This window comes from Antechinus flavipes, chromosome 5, assembly GCF_016432865.1.
Source record: "Antechinus flavipes isolate AdamAnt ecotype Samford, QLD, Australia chromosome 5, AdamAnt_v2, whole genome shotgun sequence".
Classification (NCBI taxonomy): Eukaryota; Metazoa; Chordata; class Mammalia; order Dasyuromorphia; family Dasyuridae; genus Antechinus; species Antechinus flavipes.
The window spans coordinates 85,976,594-85,996,238 of NC_067402.1; the positions used below are offsets into that span (position 1 = coordinate 85,976,594).

Consider the following 19,645-nt stretch of genomic DNA (forward strand, 5'->3'; position numbering starts at 1 on the left):
TTTTCCCATGCTTTTTTGCACTGTTACTTGTTATTTCTTATGGTACTATTGATTATATTTTATCATGTTCATTTGCCATTTGTTTAGTTATTCCCCAATGAGGACTGGGGTAATCAAGTTTATTTCCAGTTTCTTTGCTATCACAAAAGGTATTGCTTTAGACATTTTGGTTATGCAACATGTACTTTTGTCAGCTATTATCTGAGAAGCAGTATGGCATGCTAGATATAGTGTCAGCCCTGGAATCGGAACTTGAATTCAATATTCACTTACTGGCTATGACTATGGGCAAGTCACTCTACTCCATGTTGTAGACAGTTCTCAAAAGATAGGACTTAACATGGGGTTTCTGAATTTATTTGTAAAAAATATAACTAAATTTTGATATAATTGGCTTCCTTTGTAAATCTCTATATTTTATGCATTTAAAAATACTGAGAAAGGACCCATAGATTTCAATAGGTTGACAAAGGTCCCCGATACAAAAAAAAAAAGTTGTCATGAATTGCAGAGCTGCATTGATAAGGAGAATGCTTCATGGTTCCTTTTTCCAATAAAGTGACAGGTCAACATCCCAGAAAGTAGCAATAAAAGGGCACATGAATTAATTAGAGACCTAGTATTTAACATTTTCTTTACTACTTATGTAAAACATTGTGATTAAGTATGTAAACATCTGTGGGCAATATTTTGCTTAATCTTGACTATACTAAGCTGGCAAAAGAGCCAAATTGTCAGTTCTTGAAATCAGTCAGACCTTGGTTCCAGTTCTTTCTTTTAAACATACTAAGCAATGTGATAAGGCCTCTAATTCTCTAAAACTATCAATTTATAAGGAGTTCCTGTGGGATTTCTATCCTCACACACTCCATTCCTTGTTAACTTGTATAAAGTATACCTGAAGCAAGGTATACTTTTTTTCTTTATACAAATGTAAAGGTTAATTTTAGTTTACTTGGATTTTAGTTTCTATACACTTTAAAATTAGATGCACTTATATGTAGCCAATAATTAAAAATTGTGTTAAAAGGAATGGGCAGATCTGTCTAGCTGATCCTGAAGTAAATCATCTACATTTGCTTATATTTTTGGAACTAGTGTACACATTATTTCCTCCCTGGATTGGAGAGGAATTATAGTAATGATGGCCAATTTTTAAAAAGGATGAAGGAACGAATTAATCTGCTGTATTAAGTGCCTCAGAGTAAAATAACCCTTGATTAAAGGATTTCAATTATTTTTCTCTTGCCCTCACCATACACATATGCCTCAAATTAGTTTTCTGTTTGTTACATGGAAAGGAATTCTAGGAAGAATAGTTCGTATTTCATAAAATGTAGTTCAGTTAGTCAGAAGGAAAAATCTCTGTGGAAAAACAAATTTGATAGCTAAAACATCTCAATATACTCCTTAAGAAATTACTAGCCTACTTCTGGTTAGAATGCACATAAGATGAAGTACAGGAGGTGTAGAATAATACAAACTTTGTTTTTTTCAGAACATTTGTCACAAAAGATTTGAGACTAGGTTGTTCTTAGTTCCACAAGGCAAAAATTTATTACACTTACAAATTAAGAGAAAAAAAAATTAAACAATCCTTGCTCAAAAGAAATTATGTTCTACGAGCTCATGTTCCCCAGTTATTTAAACTGCAACTAAAAAAAGATGGAAATTTAATCGGCAGAGATTTAAGCATACAAAGCTATCCCGAATCGTGTAGGTAGGTCCCTTCTCCGCGTTGGGTGCCTAGAGGGAGAGCGTTTCTTTACAACGGCAGTGCAGACTTCATGTACACATCACGATCCGTCCGTGCCACCTCAAGTTCTGAGTTTTCTACGTTGGTGCTCCTTTTGGGTCACCTAGATTTCAGGATTCAGTAAATAAACGTCACGGCCAGAACTGGGAATGCAGGAAGTAAAGAAAGGGAACTGCTGGGCTCTGAATGAAGGGGGAGTTGTGGAGAGTAGAAAGATGGTTCCAAGCAGGCGAGGGGAAACCCACCACAAGAACCACGGGCCAGGGAACAACTCGGCCCTTAGGATTCTTGGTCCTTAATCCAAAACCTCGTTTCCCAAATTACCCACCACGGACTAGGCAGTGAGCGAAGAGCAGCGGCCAGGGACCGGCAATAAACTGAGCCAGAGGAACCGAGGCTCCGCTCCGCTCCGCTCTCCTCCCCTCCCCTTCCCGCGCAGTGGTCGCCGGGTCAGCAATGGTGGCCGGCGGCTCAACCCCCACCTCGGGCCCTAGAGCTGCACGTGAGCAGCAAACCAGGCCCCAGGGGGCGCATTCGGGTTCGGGTTCCCCCGGCGAATAGCCGGGGCGCCAGTCCCGGTCACTTCCTGCGGGAAAGAGGCGGGACAACTGTTGCTCCTCGTGTGACCCCCGAGAAAAAGGGAGACGAGTTCCTCAAGGTCACACACACGTGTGTCCCAGGGAGCCCCACCGCTCCCAGCTCCGACTCCACCCGGGCATTCGCCGGGTTTGGGCCGCTTCTCGTTCACGCGGGAGTGTGGCGTGGCGGAGTTTTGAACTTGTACGAACCCCACTTTCCTAATCACTCCTTGTGGGTCTCGGCGGCTCGGGAGCTTCGGTTAGCGATCGGGGCTGGCCAGAAGTGCACGGATGTTCCAAGTCCTGGCTGGAGAACCCAACCCAATGGGCCGAGGTCCCGGGCCCCAAATGCTACCTAACCTCCTCCTACTGTTCCATTTCCATTTCCACCTCCACCTCCACCCCAGCCCGGGCTTGACAGCGGGGCTGGTCCTGACCCCCGCGGGCCCCCGCCGGCGCTCCGCCCCTTCCGCCCCGCGCCTGCGCTGCCCAGGGTGAGTGTGTGAGGGAACGTGTGTTGATGGGAGGGGCTGCCCTACCCCCTTTCCCCGGGATCTGCTCACTCTTGCCCCAACGTGGGGGTGGTGAGGCTATTCGAGCCCTCGGGTCCCGCCGGTGAGAGGGCTGGTCCCGGGGCCACTGGTTTTCTCTTAGAAGCGGGGTATGCGAGGAAACCGCCTCCGCGCCCCTCGCCCCAGGGAAGAGGCGGTGAGAGCTGCCGGCCCCGCTTCCTTTTCCCTTGTCCCCCTTACTCTCCTGAGGGGAATGGTGTGCCCCGCAGGGCGCGCGCTGCTCCCGCGCTTTGGCCGTTCTGAGAGGGAGGGGGGAAAAGAGGAGGAGGAGGAGGAGGGAGGGAGGGAGGGAGGGAGGAGGGGGGAACCGGACCCCGATTCGTAAAGACTCCGCCGGGACCGGACTATCCGGGCCGTATAAGCCGGAGGCGAAGTCGGGGTGCGCGCGGGCCGAAGTGGGCCTCGCTGGGGGGGTGGGGGGGGTGGGTGGGGTTGGGGTGGGTGCCATCGTTGATTCTTCCGGATCCAGGGAAGCCAGTCGAGCCGCCGGGATCATGTCGGACGAGGAGTTGAAAGTTCCCGAGGAAATGTTCAAAGAGGTCAAATTTTACGCGGTGGGAGACATCGATCCCAAGGTACCGCATCCGCTTACTCTGCCCGGCTCCTCTTCCGTTACCTCCTCTACTCCCCCCTCCCACCCGCGACCCACTCCGGGTGGATATGTACCCTCCTTAACACCTTCCACCCCATCTCGCTCTCCCCCTCCCCCCGTCCTCCTCCCCCTAGTCTGCGGCCGTACCATTGTCGAGGTGGTCTCGCGCCGGCCTGCCCGGGCTGGGGAAAAGGAGGCTGGTCTCGCGCCGGCCTCGCGCCGGCGCAAGGGGCCCCTGGGTGGTTGAAGGAGGAGGGTGAGCGTGAGGGCCGGGCTCGCGCCTGCTCCGCGCTCGCCGGCGGCCGGGCGGGGGGGAGCGGGCTGCGGGCGAGGAGAGAAGCTCTCGCCGCCGGCTTGGGGGCTCGGAGGAGGAGGAGGCGCTGGAGGAGGAGGAGGAGGGGAGCGGACGGGGTCACGCTGGCGCCGTGGACTGCCCAACTCGGGAAAGGGAACGGGAGCGTTTGGGGGCGAGCCGGCTTTCCCTGACTGGTGGAGGCGGCGGCGGCGGCATCTGCGCAGCAGCCGCCTCGGGCCCGGGGGTTGCTTAGCAGGGCTTCCGCGCCTCTTGGAGCGGGCAAGGGAGCTCGGGCCTAGTTGTCCCCGGCTGCCGCCTGACGTCGCTCTTTGACGGGGGAACCCGGCGCTTTGCTCAGTAGTGAGTAGCTCTCCTATGTCCGTGCTATCGGCCTGGGACAGCCGAGTGGGGACGTCCAGGGTGCTCGATCGAGTGGCCGTGCGGCTCGTAGGGCTGCTGCGGACGCCTCGGCATCGGGACGGGACTGAGGGAAGGAGGAAGGGACGTGGGTGACCAGCCTAGAGATGTCGAGCGGTTTGGGCACAATCTACAAGTGGGATCGGGTTTGCTTTAAGGCCGGGGGGCGGACTCTAGGGTAAGGGTCCTTGCCCCGAGGGTCGGGAACTGGTTATTTTTTATTATTTATTTATTTTTTTGGAAAAAACGTCTTTAACTATTTCTACGTCTTTGACCTCTGGTAACCCTGTGTATTTTATGTATCTAAAAATCGTGGCTTCCGATGATTGTCAGAGGGGTTCATGACAAAGAAAGGTTAAGGACCCCTTCTCTGGGCACTCCTGTCTGTGTGGTCAGCTATCTTTTATCCAGCCCCTGCAGCATTAGAGACCCTGTGTTAAGGAAGGTCTACAAAGAAAGGGAGCCCACCAGCTCATGTCAAATCTATAGGTGCCTTTATAAAGATAGGATGCGTCTAGAAATGTACACATACACACATGTCCCTTTAGCCATGTTTTGCTAGTTAAAATGATTTGGAAGGATCATGCTTAAAAGCAATGAACCAGATTTTACAGAAAACTAAAAGCTATCAAATGGCAAAAAGAAACAAGCTAGTTTCACTGAATTTTAATGTCACAGATTCCTCTACAAATGTGTTTTCTAAAAATAAATTTTATGGTCTTGTCAAGAATTTTTGGGAAAATACTAAACAATTTTATATTTTTGTCTTCTACAGCTGTATTAATAGATATGGGGAATTTTATTGTGTACATACAAAACATGAATTGTCATCCAGTTTTCTAAATAATATATTCTCATTCTTAAAGGATTGTGGTGAGAGTACCAGATTTTTCATGGTGGTCTTATTTTTATGACCTCATCTTTTGAAATAAACTTTTGTTTGTAATTTATTTGTATAGATATAACCTGGAGTAATGAAAAAGTAAGACAAGCCTCTTAATTTCAAGGAACTTATAGTTAAAACCATTCAGATGCAGGATACACAGTTACTAAAAGAATTAGAAAGGAGGAAGAAGGAAGAATTGATTGGAATGACTGATGAGTTCATATTTCAATGATTGTTTCTCTCATAGTCTTAAGTAAATTCAGTATGTATGTTTGTTTTGTCTTAGTTTTCTTGTGTCACTAATTTAAAATTAGAGATTAATACTTCAAGTTTAAAGATTGGATGGAATCATAAAAATTACTAAAGTTGCATCAATATATGTATAAATATAATCACATAGCACTTTATCTCATATGAAAGTAAATATGAAAAGTACCCTGGGGAATGCCATAGGATATTTAAAAAAATAGGATATTTTAAAAATAAAACTTAATGGACATTTAATAGTTGTCTTTGACAGGAATCTTTCAGAAAGAGGAGGGATCATGTATTTTACAAGTATATTGATTATTTTTATCTTGTTACTTTTATTAGAACTTTCATGTGTATTTTAAAAGCACATTAAGGAAACATGGTATAGTGGAAAAGAATATTGATTTGGAGTTAAGAGTTCATGGGCAAAGTATGTCTCTATCCATGAAATGAAATTAGATTAGATAACCTACCTCTAAATTTATGATTCTAAAGTCTGGTTGAAAATTTTGGGAGATTTCATATGACTTTGTGTAACTTTAAGTTTTAGAAGTTCTTCTTGTTTCTTGGTTTAAAAATAAAGGTTAACTTAGATTTTTTTAATTAAATTTTTTTTTCAGCTGTCAGATATTTTTTTTGTCTTAAATCTTCCCCCCTACCCCCACTCCCCAAAAAAGGGAAAAACCGAACACACAGTTAAGCAAAGCAACTTTCCACATTGGGAATGTAGAGAAAAATGTGTGTGATAACTTCTGATTTGAAAGTTGGCATGCATGAGGTTTAAAAGCTAGCACGCAGAAATAAATAATAAACTATTCCTCATCTGGACACATTTTACATAATAGAGATAAATACAATTTTGAATTGATTTGAAGAAAGTAATAGCACTATCTGACCATAGTTAAAAATGCTTTGTTTTGATTTTAATACATTTTAGGAAGGCTATTGACTTACTGGAGGGCAACTTAAAGATTAGCGCACTCAAAATTATCATAGTTTCATTGAAAAAATTGAAGATGGCCCAGAGAAGAACTTGGATTATAATTATTTTTCTTTAAATAATTGAAGAATTGATTTGTAGAAGATGATGTTTGTTTATTCTGCACAGCTATAGAAGGCAAATTTCAACTCAGAGTATTTCCTAATGATTGGAGCTGTCCAAAACAAGTCCACTTGTTGAGGAAGTTATAGAGACAGTATGCATGTGTCCGATGGAAGTTAGACCAGATCTGAAGAGGTTCTAGATCTATATTACACAATGATTAATATTTTAAGTATACAAGTATCATTATAAAAAGATATTGGTATCTTTTTTGTGGGCTTTTGGAAATTTCTTATAATCTAAGATTAAAAGTTTATATGCCATAGTTTAGTAAAAACTCTATAAATCATTTTATAAAATTATCTTCATTTTAAAAGGTAATAATGAAAACTGTCTATACTTAATTATAAATGGTAATTATTTGAAGTTCTTAGAAATTTTAGTTACTTGGAAAAAATGTTCTATATATATGGCATATTTTTAAATCTAATCCTCTTCATTCAGTTTTCATTCAACAAATGGAGTACTTAGGGAAGTATATATCACACCTATCATGACTAGTTGGAGAGAGAATGTGAAAAATTAACAGTTCAAGAGATTTTAATTTTCATTGAATGCCACATTCATGATTTTGGGTTTAGAGGAGGTACTATTATGGGAATAGAATATATGGAGAGATTTCATGGAAGAAGTAAAAGTTAAGGATGGCATTCAAGATTTGAGACTCAAATTCATAGCAGTGTTGAAATGATAAAAACAAATTTTTTAACTGTAAAGTACCTTAATACTTTAAGAACCTATACAAATGGAATTGTATGTGTATACCTTACTCCTTAAAGGTTTTTAATTTGACAGTAAAATATTTATTGAATATTGAATGAAACTCAAAACAAACCACTTACTACAGAATTCTGTAGCACTTATTACAGAATTCTATCATTGAGATCCCAATGTGGTAATAGAAATTGAAAGATGAATAATCAGGAGATGGCATAGATCAAATGCTGGAAATGGAAAATGCTGGACTTGGATTCAGGTCCTGTTTCTACTGTTGCTACTGTGAAGTGGGGTCAGCCTCAATTTCCTCATTTGTAAAGTGATAATTGGACTAGATGACTTGAAATGGTTTTTCTATCTCCAAATTTATGATCTTGAGATGTTTTTAAGCAATTTATATTTTTTCTCTTCTTTCTCTCTTTAATTTGATTCATTTGCTATAAATGGTGCTTTAAAGGTTATTTATCAGTGAAATTCTGGTATTTTCACAAAATACTGAGAAGAAAATGCTCCATTAAAAAAAAAAAATCTGGCCTTGAATATGAGAATATTCTGAAGTTAAATAGTAACTGAACTGTTTCATTTGATTTGATTACTTAGAGATTATAAATATAGGCTCAAAAATACTTCTAGACTGTCTACATAGTACTTTATTCTTTCAGGAGTATTTGTTGAGCATAATTGATATGTAATGATTTGTGATATTTAATGATTCAATTATAAAATGTACTGAACAGGTTCATTTTGTGAGCTAGAAAAATTGTGTTGTTAAAAGGGGCTTACTTTCATGTGTTAAAAGACTCAAATTTGCTGATTCTTATTCACAAAAAAGGGTTTTATTGAACTGTCATGATTTATTCAAGTGAAGAATGAAATATATTGGTTTATTTCAGTGCAGATATTCTTTTTCTAGGTTATCCAGTTTTTGAAAGCTGGAAAAGCTAAGGAAGTTTCCTATAATGCACTAGCTTCACATATAATTTCAGAAGATGGGGACAATCCAGAGGTTGGAGAAGCTCGTGAGGTCTTTGATCTCCCTGTAGTAAAAGTGAGTAGTAAATTAAAATTTTTGTATTTATTTTACTGATGAATAATTTAGACAAATATATTAAAATCTAAATATGATTCTTCTCAGGGCCCATGTGGTAGTACCAACCTTATATCTGAACCCTTTTTGATAATCAAACTTTGGTTGATAATGACAATATACCAAATTCTACTGGGTGGAGATTCCAGTGTTACTACTGGACTCCCACATTATTTGTATTGTAGATTATACATAGGCTTGGGGAGCTCTGAAGTTAACCATTTCATAGTTTCATTCCAGTTGAATAGATGTTTAATAATAATAATAAATAAATATATATATATATGAATTATGTGGTTGTGTATATTCACATTTTATAGATAAGGAAAATAGCCTCAGGTGCCTGACTTCCCAAAAAGACTGTTCATTGTAACACGCTACCTCTAAAATGCTGGAATGGGATTCAAGCCTATGGCTAATTTAAAAAAAAAAAAAAAAAGAAACTATTGAATTTCAAGCCTAATTTAGCCATCTTGATATATATCATACTTGATATACCATATCAAGCACTCTTTATGCTTTGTCCTGGACTGTATGCTTGACAGTAGAAGAGAAGAAGAAATTAAATAGACACTGTCTCTACCCTCATGGAGCTCATCAATTTTTTCATGAAATTCTTGGTGAACTGCCAGAAAACTTATTTTTAAAATCACTTTTAAATAAGAAAATAAAAAAAAAAAACCCACTTATTCTTTGCAGCTGACCCAAGCCAAAAATTTCATTTGGTTTACCTTTTCTTTCCCTATAGTAAGGACATTTGTTATGGAAAGTGAACATGCAGTCCAAGTCCAGAGCCAGTTTGGGTATTTTAAAATTATGTCATGAAACACATTTTTATTTCTCTAATCATAGTGTTTTGCTGTTAGAAAGGAGATGCTGTCCCTCTGGACTTGAAGTGGAAGGAAAGGAATCTTATTCTAAGATTGCTTTCTTTATGACTCAATATCAGAATAATATGAGGGAAATAATCCTAACTTGAGGGATAGGCAGAAAAGCATCCTATTTGCTATGTTTCTCATCTGGTTTGGGTATCACAGGTATGACTCTTTAAGATTGGTGAGCATTGTTTAGCATAGTTTAAAATTCTAACATGGTTTAAAATTCCTCAAGGCTAAGTTATATTGAAAATTTATTTTAGAGTCATTGCCCATAGCTTAAGCTTAAGCCTAAGCAAAACTTAGGGTTTTTCATTATCTGTATTTTTTTTTTTTTTTTTGGGGGGGGGGTCTCACTAACACAGATAACTGAGAATTGACTAGCTTTTTGTTGTCTGTATGTAGTTTATTGTCAGTTAATAGACATTTACTAAGGACCTCTAGGTTAATAGCTTTCTTTCTGTCTTTATTTGATTCACATTGACTATTTAGCTTTCTGGATCCCTATCTGTTATTTTTTGTTACCTTCTATTTAGATTATGAATAAACTTGTATATACAATTTTTTGGCTTTTTTTTTTTTTTTTTTTTTTTGGTCCAAGAATGTGAACTGCTTGAGGGCAGAATCTGTTTTTGTTTTTTTTATATCTCCAGCACTTAGCAATGCCTTGCATATAATAAATGTTTTGTTGATTGATATAACATTTCCAACACAGTTTAATTTTTAAGCTCTAAGTTCTAGTTGTAGTTCACTCACTAATTGTCATTGGACACAAAGCATAAATTTTTTGTCTGTAAAGTTGGAATTATAATAACAGATATTTGATTATGAAGATAAAATGCAAGAATATGAAATTAGCAAAATGGCATTAGTAAAATATTAATTTTTGCTATGTATTTAAGTTAATGAAAATTTCTAAGTTGAAAGCATTACTTTTTAATAGCAATAACTGATTAAAAAAATAGTGCTTTAAAGTTAAGGCAACAAGGAAGTTTTGGTTTTTTTACTTAATATTCATTTGTAAAATTTATTTATATTTGATTCTACAAACTTTAAAATTTTTGAACTTTGCCTTTCAGGATTTTCACCAGTTAGTTTTATACCCCCTGCTTTTTATTCTGCTCTAACTCAGCTTTTCCTGATAACTTACCATAATTTTTCTTGCCTGTCCATATTCATTCTTTGTCTAGATCATCTTAACTTCGTAGAGTATATTTCTTTTTGCCAATGTTACTTGTTTTTATCATATGAAGGATAGCTGGATTGTAGGGAAATTCTGCTATGCTTACAAATTTATGATGAAAACTACAATAACATGTAGTTGGACATCAAATTTTATTTTTCATATATACCATTCCTGGTGACAAATTTCTTAACTTTTCAAGCTCCTTGAGGACAGCTATGATTTTCTGTTTTTGTCTTTGTATTATTTGTTTATTTCCAACTAATTGGTGCTTAATTATTTTTAGTCCAACTGGTCAACAAGTTTTCTACTGTGTGGCAGGTGCTGGAGATATAAAGACAAAAATGAAAATTCTCTGCCATTTAATAGTTGTAAAGCACTTAACACTTACATAGTGGGCACTATTTAAATGCTTCTTTCTTTTTTTGCTAGCTTACATTTTATTGAGAGATTCTATATGCATAAATAAGTGCATATAAAATCATGGTAGGAGAACTTTTAGAGAAAAAGCTCCAGCAGTTTGGGGTGGGTGGGGATATATGGCCTCATATAGAGTCGTACTTGTAACTAGCTTCAAAGGAGATTAGGGATTCTTAAAAGGTGGAGATGAAGAGAAAGGGCATTCCAGGTATAGAGGACAGCTAGAGAGGTAGACTGCTGCCAGATAATAAAGAACTATTGGAGATAATAAGGAACCATTGTGGTTTATTGAGCAGAAATGTGAGATGGTTGTATTTGTACTTTATGAATATATCACTTTGGTAGTGAATAAAGAGAAATTGAAGATTAGAGAGAAGGTTCTTTATTTAGTCAATTTATTGTCTCCAGCTCTTTGTGACACTATGTCACAAAGATGCTGCAGTGATTTATCATTTCCTTCTCCAGCTCATTTTTCAGATGAGATAATAAAGCAAACAGACTTAAGAGATTTGCCGAGGGTCACACTTCTAGTAAGTGTGTCTGAGGCCAAATTTGAACTCAAGTCCTCCTGATTCCAAGGCCAACAATCTTTCCAGTATGTTGTCTAACTGTCTTAGAGAGAAGGAAGGTATGATTAAAGGAACAAGCTTTCAGAGAAAAAAGAAAGGATTAAAATTCAGAGACTTTTTTTTGTTTTAAGTATAAGATAAAGCCTTCTACTTAAAAGGAAAGGAAGGTGGTAGTATAAGAGATTTAAAGGGAAATGGTTTGGAGCACTATGCAAAATCTATCTGGTAGGCTGTCAATTGGCAAAGGATTGCTGAGTTGATGATTTAGTCAGACCTGAAAGAGATCAAAGGGAATTGACCAATTTGTCAAGAAACAAATGGGAAATCTTTGAAAAAAAGCTTTGTGAAATTTGATGTAAATGTGCTCCATGGTCAACACTGAGCTGTTAAAAACTGACCTTGAATATGACTTTTCTGCTTAGTTGTACACACATAACATCTAGATGTTTTATTATTATTTTTAAGTGTTTCTTAGAAGAAATATTAGCGAAATATGAGGTTTTATTTTTGTTATAAATTACAAAAAAATTTAATTTCATTAATTTTTCTTTTCTCTTTTAGCCTTCCTGGGTGATTTTATCTGTTCGGTGTGGAGCTCTTTTGCCGTATCCTTTTAGGGGATAAGGGAGTAAACATATTGAATTTGAGATTATAGTAAATTCTTGATTAAAAGACTTTTTAGTTTGGAATTAACTTCTACTTTTCAACTCCATTTCCTAAATTACCCATCCCACATGAAAATTATTAGTTATGTAATGGCCATTACCAGTGTAAACAAGAGGCAAAAGAAAACAAAATAAAACTAGATCACTGATTATTTACAATTTAATGGAATATTAGGTCAGGATAGAGAAAATGAAAAATTGTTGAAGTTGAATTTGGCTATGTTCAATTTTGTTTTATGTCATCTTTTAGTTATATTAGCCAAAAGATTCATAATAGTGATTTGAATGGTAAAATTTTGTCTTATCATTTTCTCCCATAGTTTTGAAAGAATTTCTCCCAATGTCTTATATCTTAATAACATGGAAGCTGGTGTTTGTGTTGTCTTCTTTGTAGTAAAAAATGGATTTTGTTAATATTTGTTACCGAATTCCCAATGTTTCTAGCTCTTGCTATATAATTTCCAATATACCTCTTCATTGCTTAAAAGGAAACCACATCTTCAGTTTATTGCCTCCTCTCCTTATATGACTCTTTGTTCACGTTTAACTTCCTTTAGTGTCATATTTTCCTTCTTAATTCAGTTAGCTCTCACTTCTTCCTCCTGTTCTGTTACTAATCTTTCTTGTGATTCTAATCCCACTCCTTCCTTGTATCTACCCCTGGTCTGTTTATAATTCTGTTCTTGATGCTTCCTTTTTTACTGTGGTTAATGTTCTTAAAAGAAAATCCACTATATGAAAATTTCCACAAAGCAAAATAAATTCTAGAAAAGATTATTTGAAAGAAATATCTGATATTATAGGGAAGGCATAAAGTCAAAGGTCCTTGACTAGAAAGTATTTAGAGATCATCTGATATACTGTCTGCTAACTTTATGACTTTAGTATCCGCTTAGTATCCGCCTAGTATCCGCTCTGTCATTTAGATAAGAGAAATGAGTTCCAGCAAGATTGTGTCTTCAAGTTTTTTGTAGAGCATAGACTTTTAGAGCTTAGAGAAAATTTAGTGATCTCCAGGTCCAACCCTCTCACTTTAGAGATGTGCCAGATAGCTCATTTAAGTGCATTCTGTAGTCCATTGTAGTATCATAAATGTGAAGAGAAAGGTCAGTTTTCATGTGTAAATTTTTATAGATGGCTTTAAGAGGCAGCTTGATGTACTAGCTGTATGTACATGCATGTACATGTATACTACTATGGATTTGGAGTCAGGGAAGCCTAAGTTTAAATTTTGCCTCAAATACTTAGTAGCTGTGATAATGGGTTCTGTGTCTCAGTTTTATCATCTGGAGAATGAAGGGATTGGACTTGATATCCTTAGACTTCCATTCTAGTGCCAAGTTTATGATCTGGTGATTTAAAATTGACAAACAAACATATCTTTAAAGATGATTCTTCTTAAAGTCATTGTGCCCAGATTAGTAGGAAAGCTCTAGTTCAGAAATGAGGATTCTAACCTTCAGTTTGCCATTGATTTTAACTATCTGGCAGTGGGGAGTTAAAAGGTAATTGGTTTGTCTGGTACTGGGAATACAAAGACAAAAACCATGCTATCAAGAAATTCAGAGGTGGGTTATATGTTACACATACATGGGTCTAAACAGGATATAAATGACAAGGTAATAAGAGGACAAGCATTTTGGTAAAAACATTTGGTAAATAGATGACTCTTAAGGAAACTAGGTTTTAAGGGGCAGAAGCAAAGTAAGATATCATTGCAGACATGAGATAAGCACTAAGGTGAGATCTAGTGTTGTATTTGAGGGACAGCAAGTAGGTAATTATGATTGGACCATTTAATTTGTAGATTAGACTTCATTTCTATAAAGCGAAGCAGTTGGTATGGTCTTTAAGATTGTTTCTGTAGAAAGATTTTATAATCGTATGGCTTAAAAGAATCACTAGAGTGAGTTTTTTTGGAAGTGTTATAGTGATGTATGTCTTTTTTTTTTTTTTTTTTTTTTTTTTTAGTTATCCAGAAATCATTTGGGCTAATAAGTCATTTCCCTTGAGTCAATTTCAGTAATGGGTATATTTCTCATGAAGATTCTTGAGGCAGTAAAGAGTTGCTCTTCAGGCTATTTGCTGTGCCAAGAATACTCCAGGATTTACTTCTGATAGGATTTAGACCCCTTTGATCTTGGAATCTCTGGAAGGAAAAAAAAAAATCTCTTGAACTGCTATATTGCAGGATCAGATCTTCGATATATGGAGCTCTATGTCCTGCTGTTTTTTTTTTTAAATAAGAGGCCTAGAATTTGAAACAAAAGAGTTTGAAATCTCAATTGTGTTTCTTGTCTTCCTATTTCAAAATAAGGTTTAGCTACTTTTCTACTTGGTGAAAAAGTACTTTTCAGAAATTGTCCTTTGAAAATTATAGATACATTATTTTAAAAAGCAATTTTTCTTGAGTAGAATTTTTGAAAAGTATCATAGAAGCTTAGTTCACCCCCTTTCATTTTGTATATTGAGTCTTGTGATATCCAAAGCCACACAAGTATATAATGGCATATTTCAGAATAGAATCCTGGTCTCTTGATTTGTAGTCTAATGCCCTTTTGGTAAAAGTATCTGAATAATAATAATTTCATCCTTCTCCTTCCCAAATCTGTTCTATTTAATATGTACTTTAAAAAATTGCCACATTCTCAAATTTGAAAAAGCATGTACTTATTTGTGTATGTATATTGTTAGGATTTAATTTATTCCATTGGCTGTGTAATTCAATTTTTGTAGCAGGTAGGAAAGTGGTTCAGTTTTGTAATTTGCTTTATATAGCTCATTTAATTAGTTCATAAAACAAAGGAATTCGATGTCTACCCTCTCCCTTACCTATCTCCATGTTATATTTTCTCTTATTGTCCAAGATTCTATTCTTAGACTTTCATTTTTACTTAATCTAGTACTTGTTCACTGTGGCTTAACATGCCTCTTTGCTCACCCTCAACCCATTTCTTCCATAAAGACATTTTAGGGGTAATTTTTTGTTGTTGTTGTTGAAAGGGGAAAGAAAATGTTCAAACATTGGATGCTTGAAATTCTAAACATAGAATGTTTTGTTGCATTGTTAATCTTAATAGCTGTTATCCAGAGTGAATGGTTTTTCTCCAGAATCTTGTCAGATCTTTTTTGGAGTCACTGCCTGCCTTTCTCAGGTAAGCATCATTTTGAATGATTATGATATTTATAATCCTAATTTAACAGATTTCTGAGGATTTTTTTGAAACCTTTCTGAGATAATAAAAATCCAAAAACAATTTAGGGGAGATATTAATTAAATTGAATAATATAGATTTGCTAAACATTTTACATCATAATTATAGTTATTTTTAGTACCAAAATTTATTTATTTATTTTGCTAGGTAGGAGGCATTTTTAGGAGAAGAGCATTCTAGATTAAATAGTTCAATTAATAAATTTTATTCATGATTTGAAAGTGATACATAATTCAGGCTATATAGCCAAACCATTTGAAATTTAGGAGAATTTTTAGGCCTAGTCCTAAACTCTCACCCAGTGTGATTTGAGAATTTTGTTCTAAATACCCAAAGTTCTTTTAAAAATTGCAATTCTCCCTTTCCCTCCCCATTTCATGGAGCTTCTGAAAGCATTAATTTTGAAAATATAGATAATAGTTCTTATCTACACATAAGCCAGTTGCTTGGGGGGGAGGGGGTTCTTTGATCCATGGGACAATATAATTTTGTTTTAAAAATTATTAATCTGTGTTTTAGACAATGAAATTTATGTAAACTGTTTTCATTTAACAATTTTGGACTTGGATTTAAACTCTGTGTTCTCTTTGGGGGCCATAATCACTTAACCTGCCTGGCCTTTGGTTTTCTAATCTTTAAAATGAGGTAGTTGAACAATATCTAAAGTATTTTCCAACTCTAAATAGATAGCAATAGCATTATATCAACATATAAAATGTCTATGACATCAGTTATTTCCTCTTTTCTTCCTTCATTTTCCTTTGTCCATTTGGCTACATTTTGTCTTGTAATCTGTGTATATATTTTGTTTTTGTTTATGCTCTTAGGGTCTAGCTTTTTTTTTTTTTTAATTCCTGTGTGTTTTTAGTTTGGTTTTGGGAAAAATTTCACCAATTTGTAGTTTCACTAGTGTACACTGGGCTTCTTTGTTTTCCAACCTAAACAATGTTAAATTTTTTGGCATTTTAACCTTAAGACTTTGTCTAATACATGAAAATTGGTTTTTTTAAGTGTTGAAGTTAATAAAATTTTCATTTCTGCAGGTGATGATGGTATTTAAAAGTGGCCATTTTGAAAGCCTTAAGACACCATATAAAGCATAGATAAAGTGTGTATCTTTACTAATATGCAGTCTCTGCATTTATTGAGTTATTTCTAATGCAGTGAATTGGATTTCTAAATTTCACATTCAGAAGTTCATCAAAATCCAAAGGAGAGATAGATTTTGAATATACTTAGTGGATTTAGGGAGTTAGATCATTTTAACCCCAATGAAAAGTCTAATATGAGATGCTTGACATAGGGGAAACTGAGGGTATATCAATTAAGAAATAATTCTTGAATCCCTGCTTTGTGTTTCTTAGGTCCTGAGGGAAAAGGATGTATATCAAATCCTAAGAGTCAGGATTTGTAAGAACCTTTATAGATGAGAATGTACTGAACCAACAAGAATATATTTTATACATTTATTCCTGCTAAAATTCAGTTTTGTATTTGTTTTCAAAAGTCATTTACCAAATCATAAAATATTCCATGTACTGTAGGTTCCAGGCTAGTGTATTACGTAATGATAGGTGTTAAGAAAAAGCTTTTGTGATTATAAGCTATATATCTAGAAATACTCTATCAAAATCCAGAAAAAGAATGCTTGTTTTAATTTGTGTCCTTATCTGGAGTAGTGTGCTTAGTTCTACACACTGCATTTTAAGTGAAATCAATTTGCTTTTAGAGGAGGGTGAGCAAGATGGTGAAAAGTTCAGAAATGTATCAGTTCAAGATTTTTTGAGGAAAGTATTCTTCAAGCTAAAAATTTAGCTTGAAGAAAAAAATTGCTAGTGGGAAGATTATAGTGGACCTTGGAAATTATATGAAGGAGTTTGAATCTGATCTGATAAATTTTAGGGGGGGGCGGAGCCATTGTAGATTTTTGAGTTAGAGGAATGATGAGATTTTTATAAAGATTAATTTGGTTAGTGGTATTTAAGCCAAATAGGAGGGAAAAGGATATTAGCTTTAGAAAATTCATGTGAAAAATTGAAGGCTTGGATAAGCGTAGAACTTTGGGGAATAAAGGGGAAAATGATGAATTTTAGGGAAGAACTGAAACTACCCCCTACCCATTTCTTTTCAACAGACTACTTCACCTCTTTATTGGGGGGGGGGAGGAAGGGAGAAGATTGCCTGTCCTTTTCCCCTACTTTATATTTCATGACTTCTTTACATTGTCCCCCATTCTTTTTATTCTAGCCCTTGAAGAAGGCGGGTAGCCCTTCTTTTTGCTAAGAACAGTCCCTCTTCTTAGGCTTTTGATCCTGTTTCATCTTGGCTACCTTGGAAATGTTGCCTCTCAGTATATGCCCTCTTTTGCCAGTTCTGCTTGCCCATTACCTCCTTCCTTGCTGTTTAAAAATTTGGTTTCCCCATTGTTAAAAAAAATTGATTGGATCTTGCCATCTTCTCAAATTATCATTCTATATCCTCTCTTTCACAGCTAAACTCTTAGAATCACATGCTAACTAAAATATTCTTTTCATCTTTACTGTTCTCTTTCTTTTCGGTCCCCAATTCCACCATATTACTACTGAGTGCTCCCCAGTGATTTCTTAACTGTTCAGTCTGATGGCCTTTTCCCATTGTAAGCGAGCTTGATCTCTTTTTGCTTTTGTCACTCTTCTTTTCTGGTTTTCTTCCTATTTATTTGATTTGTTTGATATCTTTTGCTGGATCATTATCTATTTCCCTGCTATGTGGATATTCTCTAAAATTCCTTTGTGGATTTTATTCTCTTCTCATCAGTTTCCATGATTAATTTGTCTCATACGATTCCCAAATTTGTATATCCATGTATGCATATAATCCTAACTTCTACCTTGAACTTTAGTCCCACATTGATAATATTTCTGAACATCTTCAACAGAAAATTTCAAACTCATTATATCAAAAACAAATACTATTGTTGTTTTTCCTAAACCTCCCTTTGAGGATACTCACCATTCTTCAATTTAATTTAGATTTGGAACCTCTGTTATCATTTACTATATGGTGTCCTCAAAGTCTTAGCCATTTTATAAGCATTTATATCTAAAAGCTGCAATAATATTTTTGGAGCACCATGTATTCTACCTCAGTTAAATCAGTAACCAAGACATAAATTCTATCTTTACAGCATTTCTCATGAGTAGTACCCTAGGTAGAGCCCTCTTTATCTCTCATAGACTATTTTCAATACCCTAATTGGCCTTTTACTATTTATTCACTTGCTTCTCCAAACCACAATTCTTCCAAAATGATCATTTCATATTTATGCTAAAAAAATCTTTAGTGACTTTTTTATTGCTGCTAGGATAAAATAAAGACTCAATTTGCTCTGTCCAGTTTGAAATCATCGCATTTTTATTCACTTAAATACTTCACACTATAGTTGAGTCAAACTGAGCTATTTCTTGAACATACTGCTCCAGGCCCTTTTTCTATGCTTTCTTGCAGTCTCCCCCCTTGCTTGGAAACTCTCTTTTTAAGATCCTTAATTTCCTGTAAAACCTAGCTCTTGCGCTACCTCTAATACAAAAATATTTTCAGGTTCTCTTATATCTCCCCCTACTACTGAATGCTTGATTCCCTCTAACACCACTGTGAATTTACCTATTTGAATATATGTTATTTATCATTAGAACAATATAAACACTACATGGACATGAACTGTTTTGGCTAAAGCCAGGCACTTTGTACCCCCAGTATGTAGTATAGTGTTTTGGAGTGCTGTATTCAATTGAACTTATCTTACAGGTGAAGTGATTGAGTCACACAACAGTAGGAGAGCTAGTATGTAGCTGGCTAATAGTAATACCCTAATTAAGAGTTACACTAGAGTTCAGGTTGCTAGCATTATTTTCATTATACCATGTAAGATATAGAGAAATTCCTTTGTTATTTGTTTTGAGTAAAAAATGTGAAATTGCAAGGCTAGTAGTTACTTTGTTTTCACACTTGGCTGTATGTAGTCTTGATTGGCATATGTTGTATGGATTTGAGTCCTGACTCTACTTATAACTTATGATATGATCTTGACCTGTAATTGCTTTCTTTTTCTTATCCTTGTTTTCCCACCTATGAGATGAGAATATTGAAATTTTGGAGCTAGCTAGTCAAGTCTTCATAATATGTTTCTTTGTTATGGTATCTATAATAGTTTTATAAGGTAAATTATTAAAGAGAACATTCAGTTCAATAAAGATTAATTTATGACATAATTTATATATTATTTTTATTGGTATAGTAAGATTCTAGATTGTAGCATAATATACCATTTTAAATTAATATTATCTTCAAAAATGATTAAAAACAATATTGGACATTCCTTGATGCTTTTTGAGTAACAAATATTAGTTAAAAATTAAATGAAATATATTTTTTCTAAATTTTGTTATTAGTACTTTTCTATGTAATTATTTAAAATTTAAACAA

General features: G+C 36.2%; 2 protein-coding genes across 4 annotated transcripts in view; one reads left to right on the forward strand and one right to left on the reverse strand.

The window, feature by feature from the left end:
- Positions 1-1,528: 1,528 nt before the first annotated feature.
- On the reverse strand, positions 1,529-3,354 carry LOC127538018 (SH3 domain-binding protein 1-like). Of its 2 annotated transcripts, XM_051961473.1 has the most exons (3): positions 2,898-3,354; positions 2,545-2,641; positions 1,529-1,859 (listed from the first exon to the last, which is right to left on the reverse strand). In XM_051961473.1, exons 1-2 carry the CDS (start codon positions 3,352-3,354, stop codon positions 2,595-2,597), a joined length of 504 nt encoding a protein of 167 aa, XP_051817433.1. In that variant the 3' UTR covers positions 1,529-1,859; positions 2,545-2,594. The 2 variants fall into 2 exon arrangements, with proteins under 2 accessions (XP_051817433.1, XP_051817432.1); XM_051961472.1 differs by having other exon boundaries at positions 2,545-3,354.
- Positions 3,355-3,387: 33 nt separating this feature from the next.
- Positions 3,388-19,645, forward strand: part of PAXIP1 (PAX interacting protein 1) — a 75,347-nt gene continuing 59,089 nt past the window's right edge. Inside the window, exons 1-4 of one of the 2 annotated variants that reach the window (XM_051961468.1) lie at positions 3,388-3,481; positions 8,081-8,215; positions 11,863-11,906; positions 15,058-15,121. In XM_051961468.1, coding sequence (XP_051817428.1) covers positions 3,401-3,481; positions 8,081-8,215; positions 11,863-11,906; positions 15,058-15,121 — 324 coding nt within the window. In that variant the 5' untranslated portion in view covers positions 3,388-3,400. The remainder of the gene's footprint in view (positions 3,482-8,080; positions 8,216-11,862; positions 11,907-15,057; positions 15,122-19,645) is intronic. The other variant, XM_051961466.1, reaches the window with a different exon arrangement.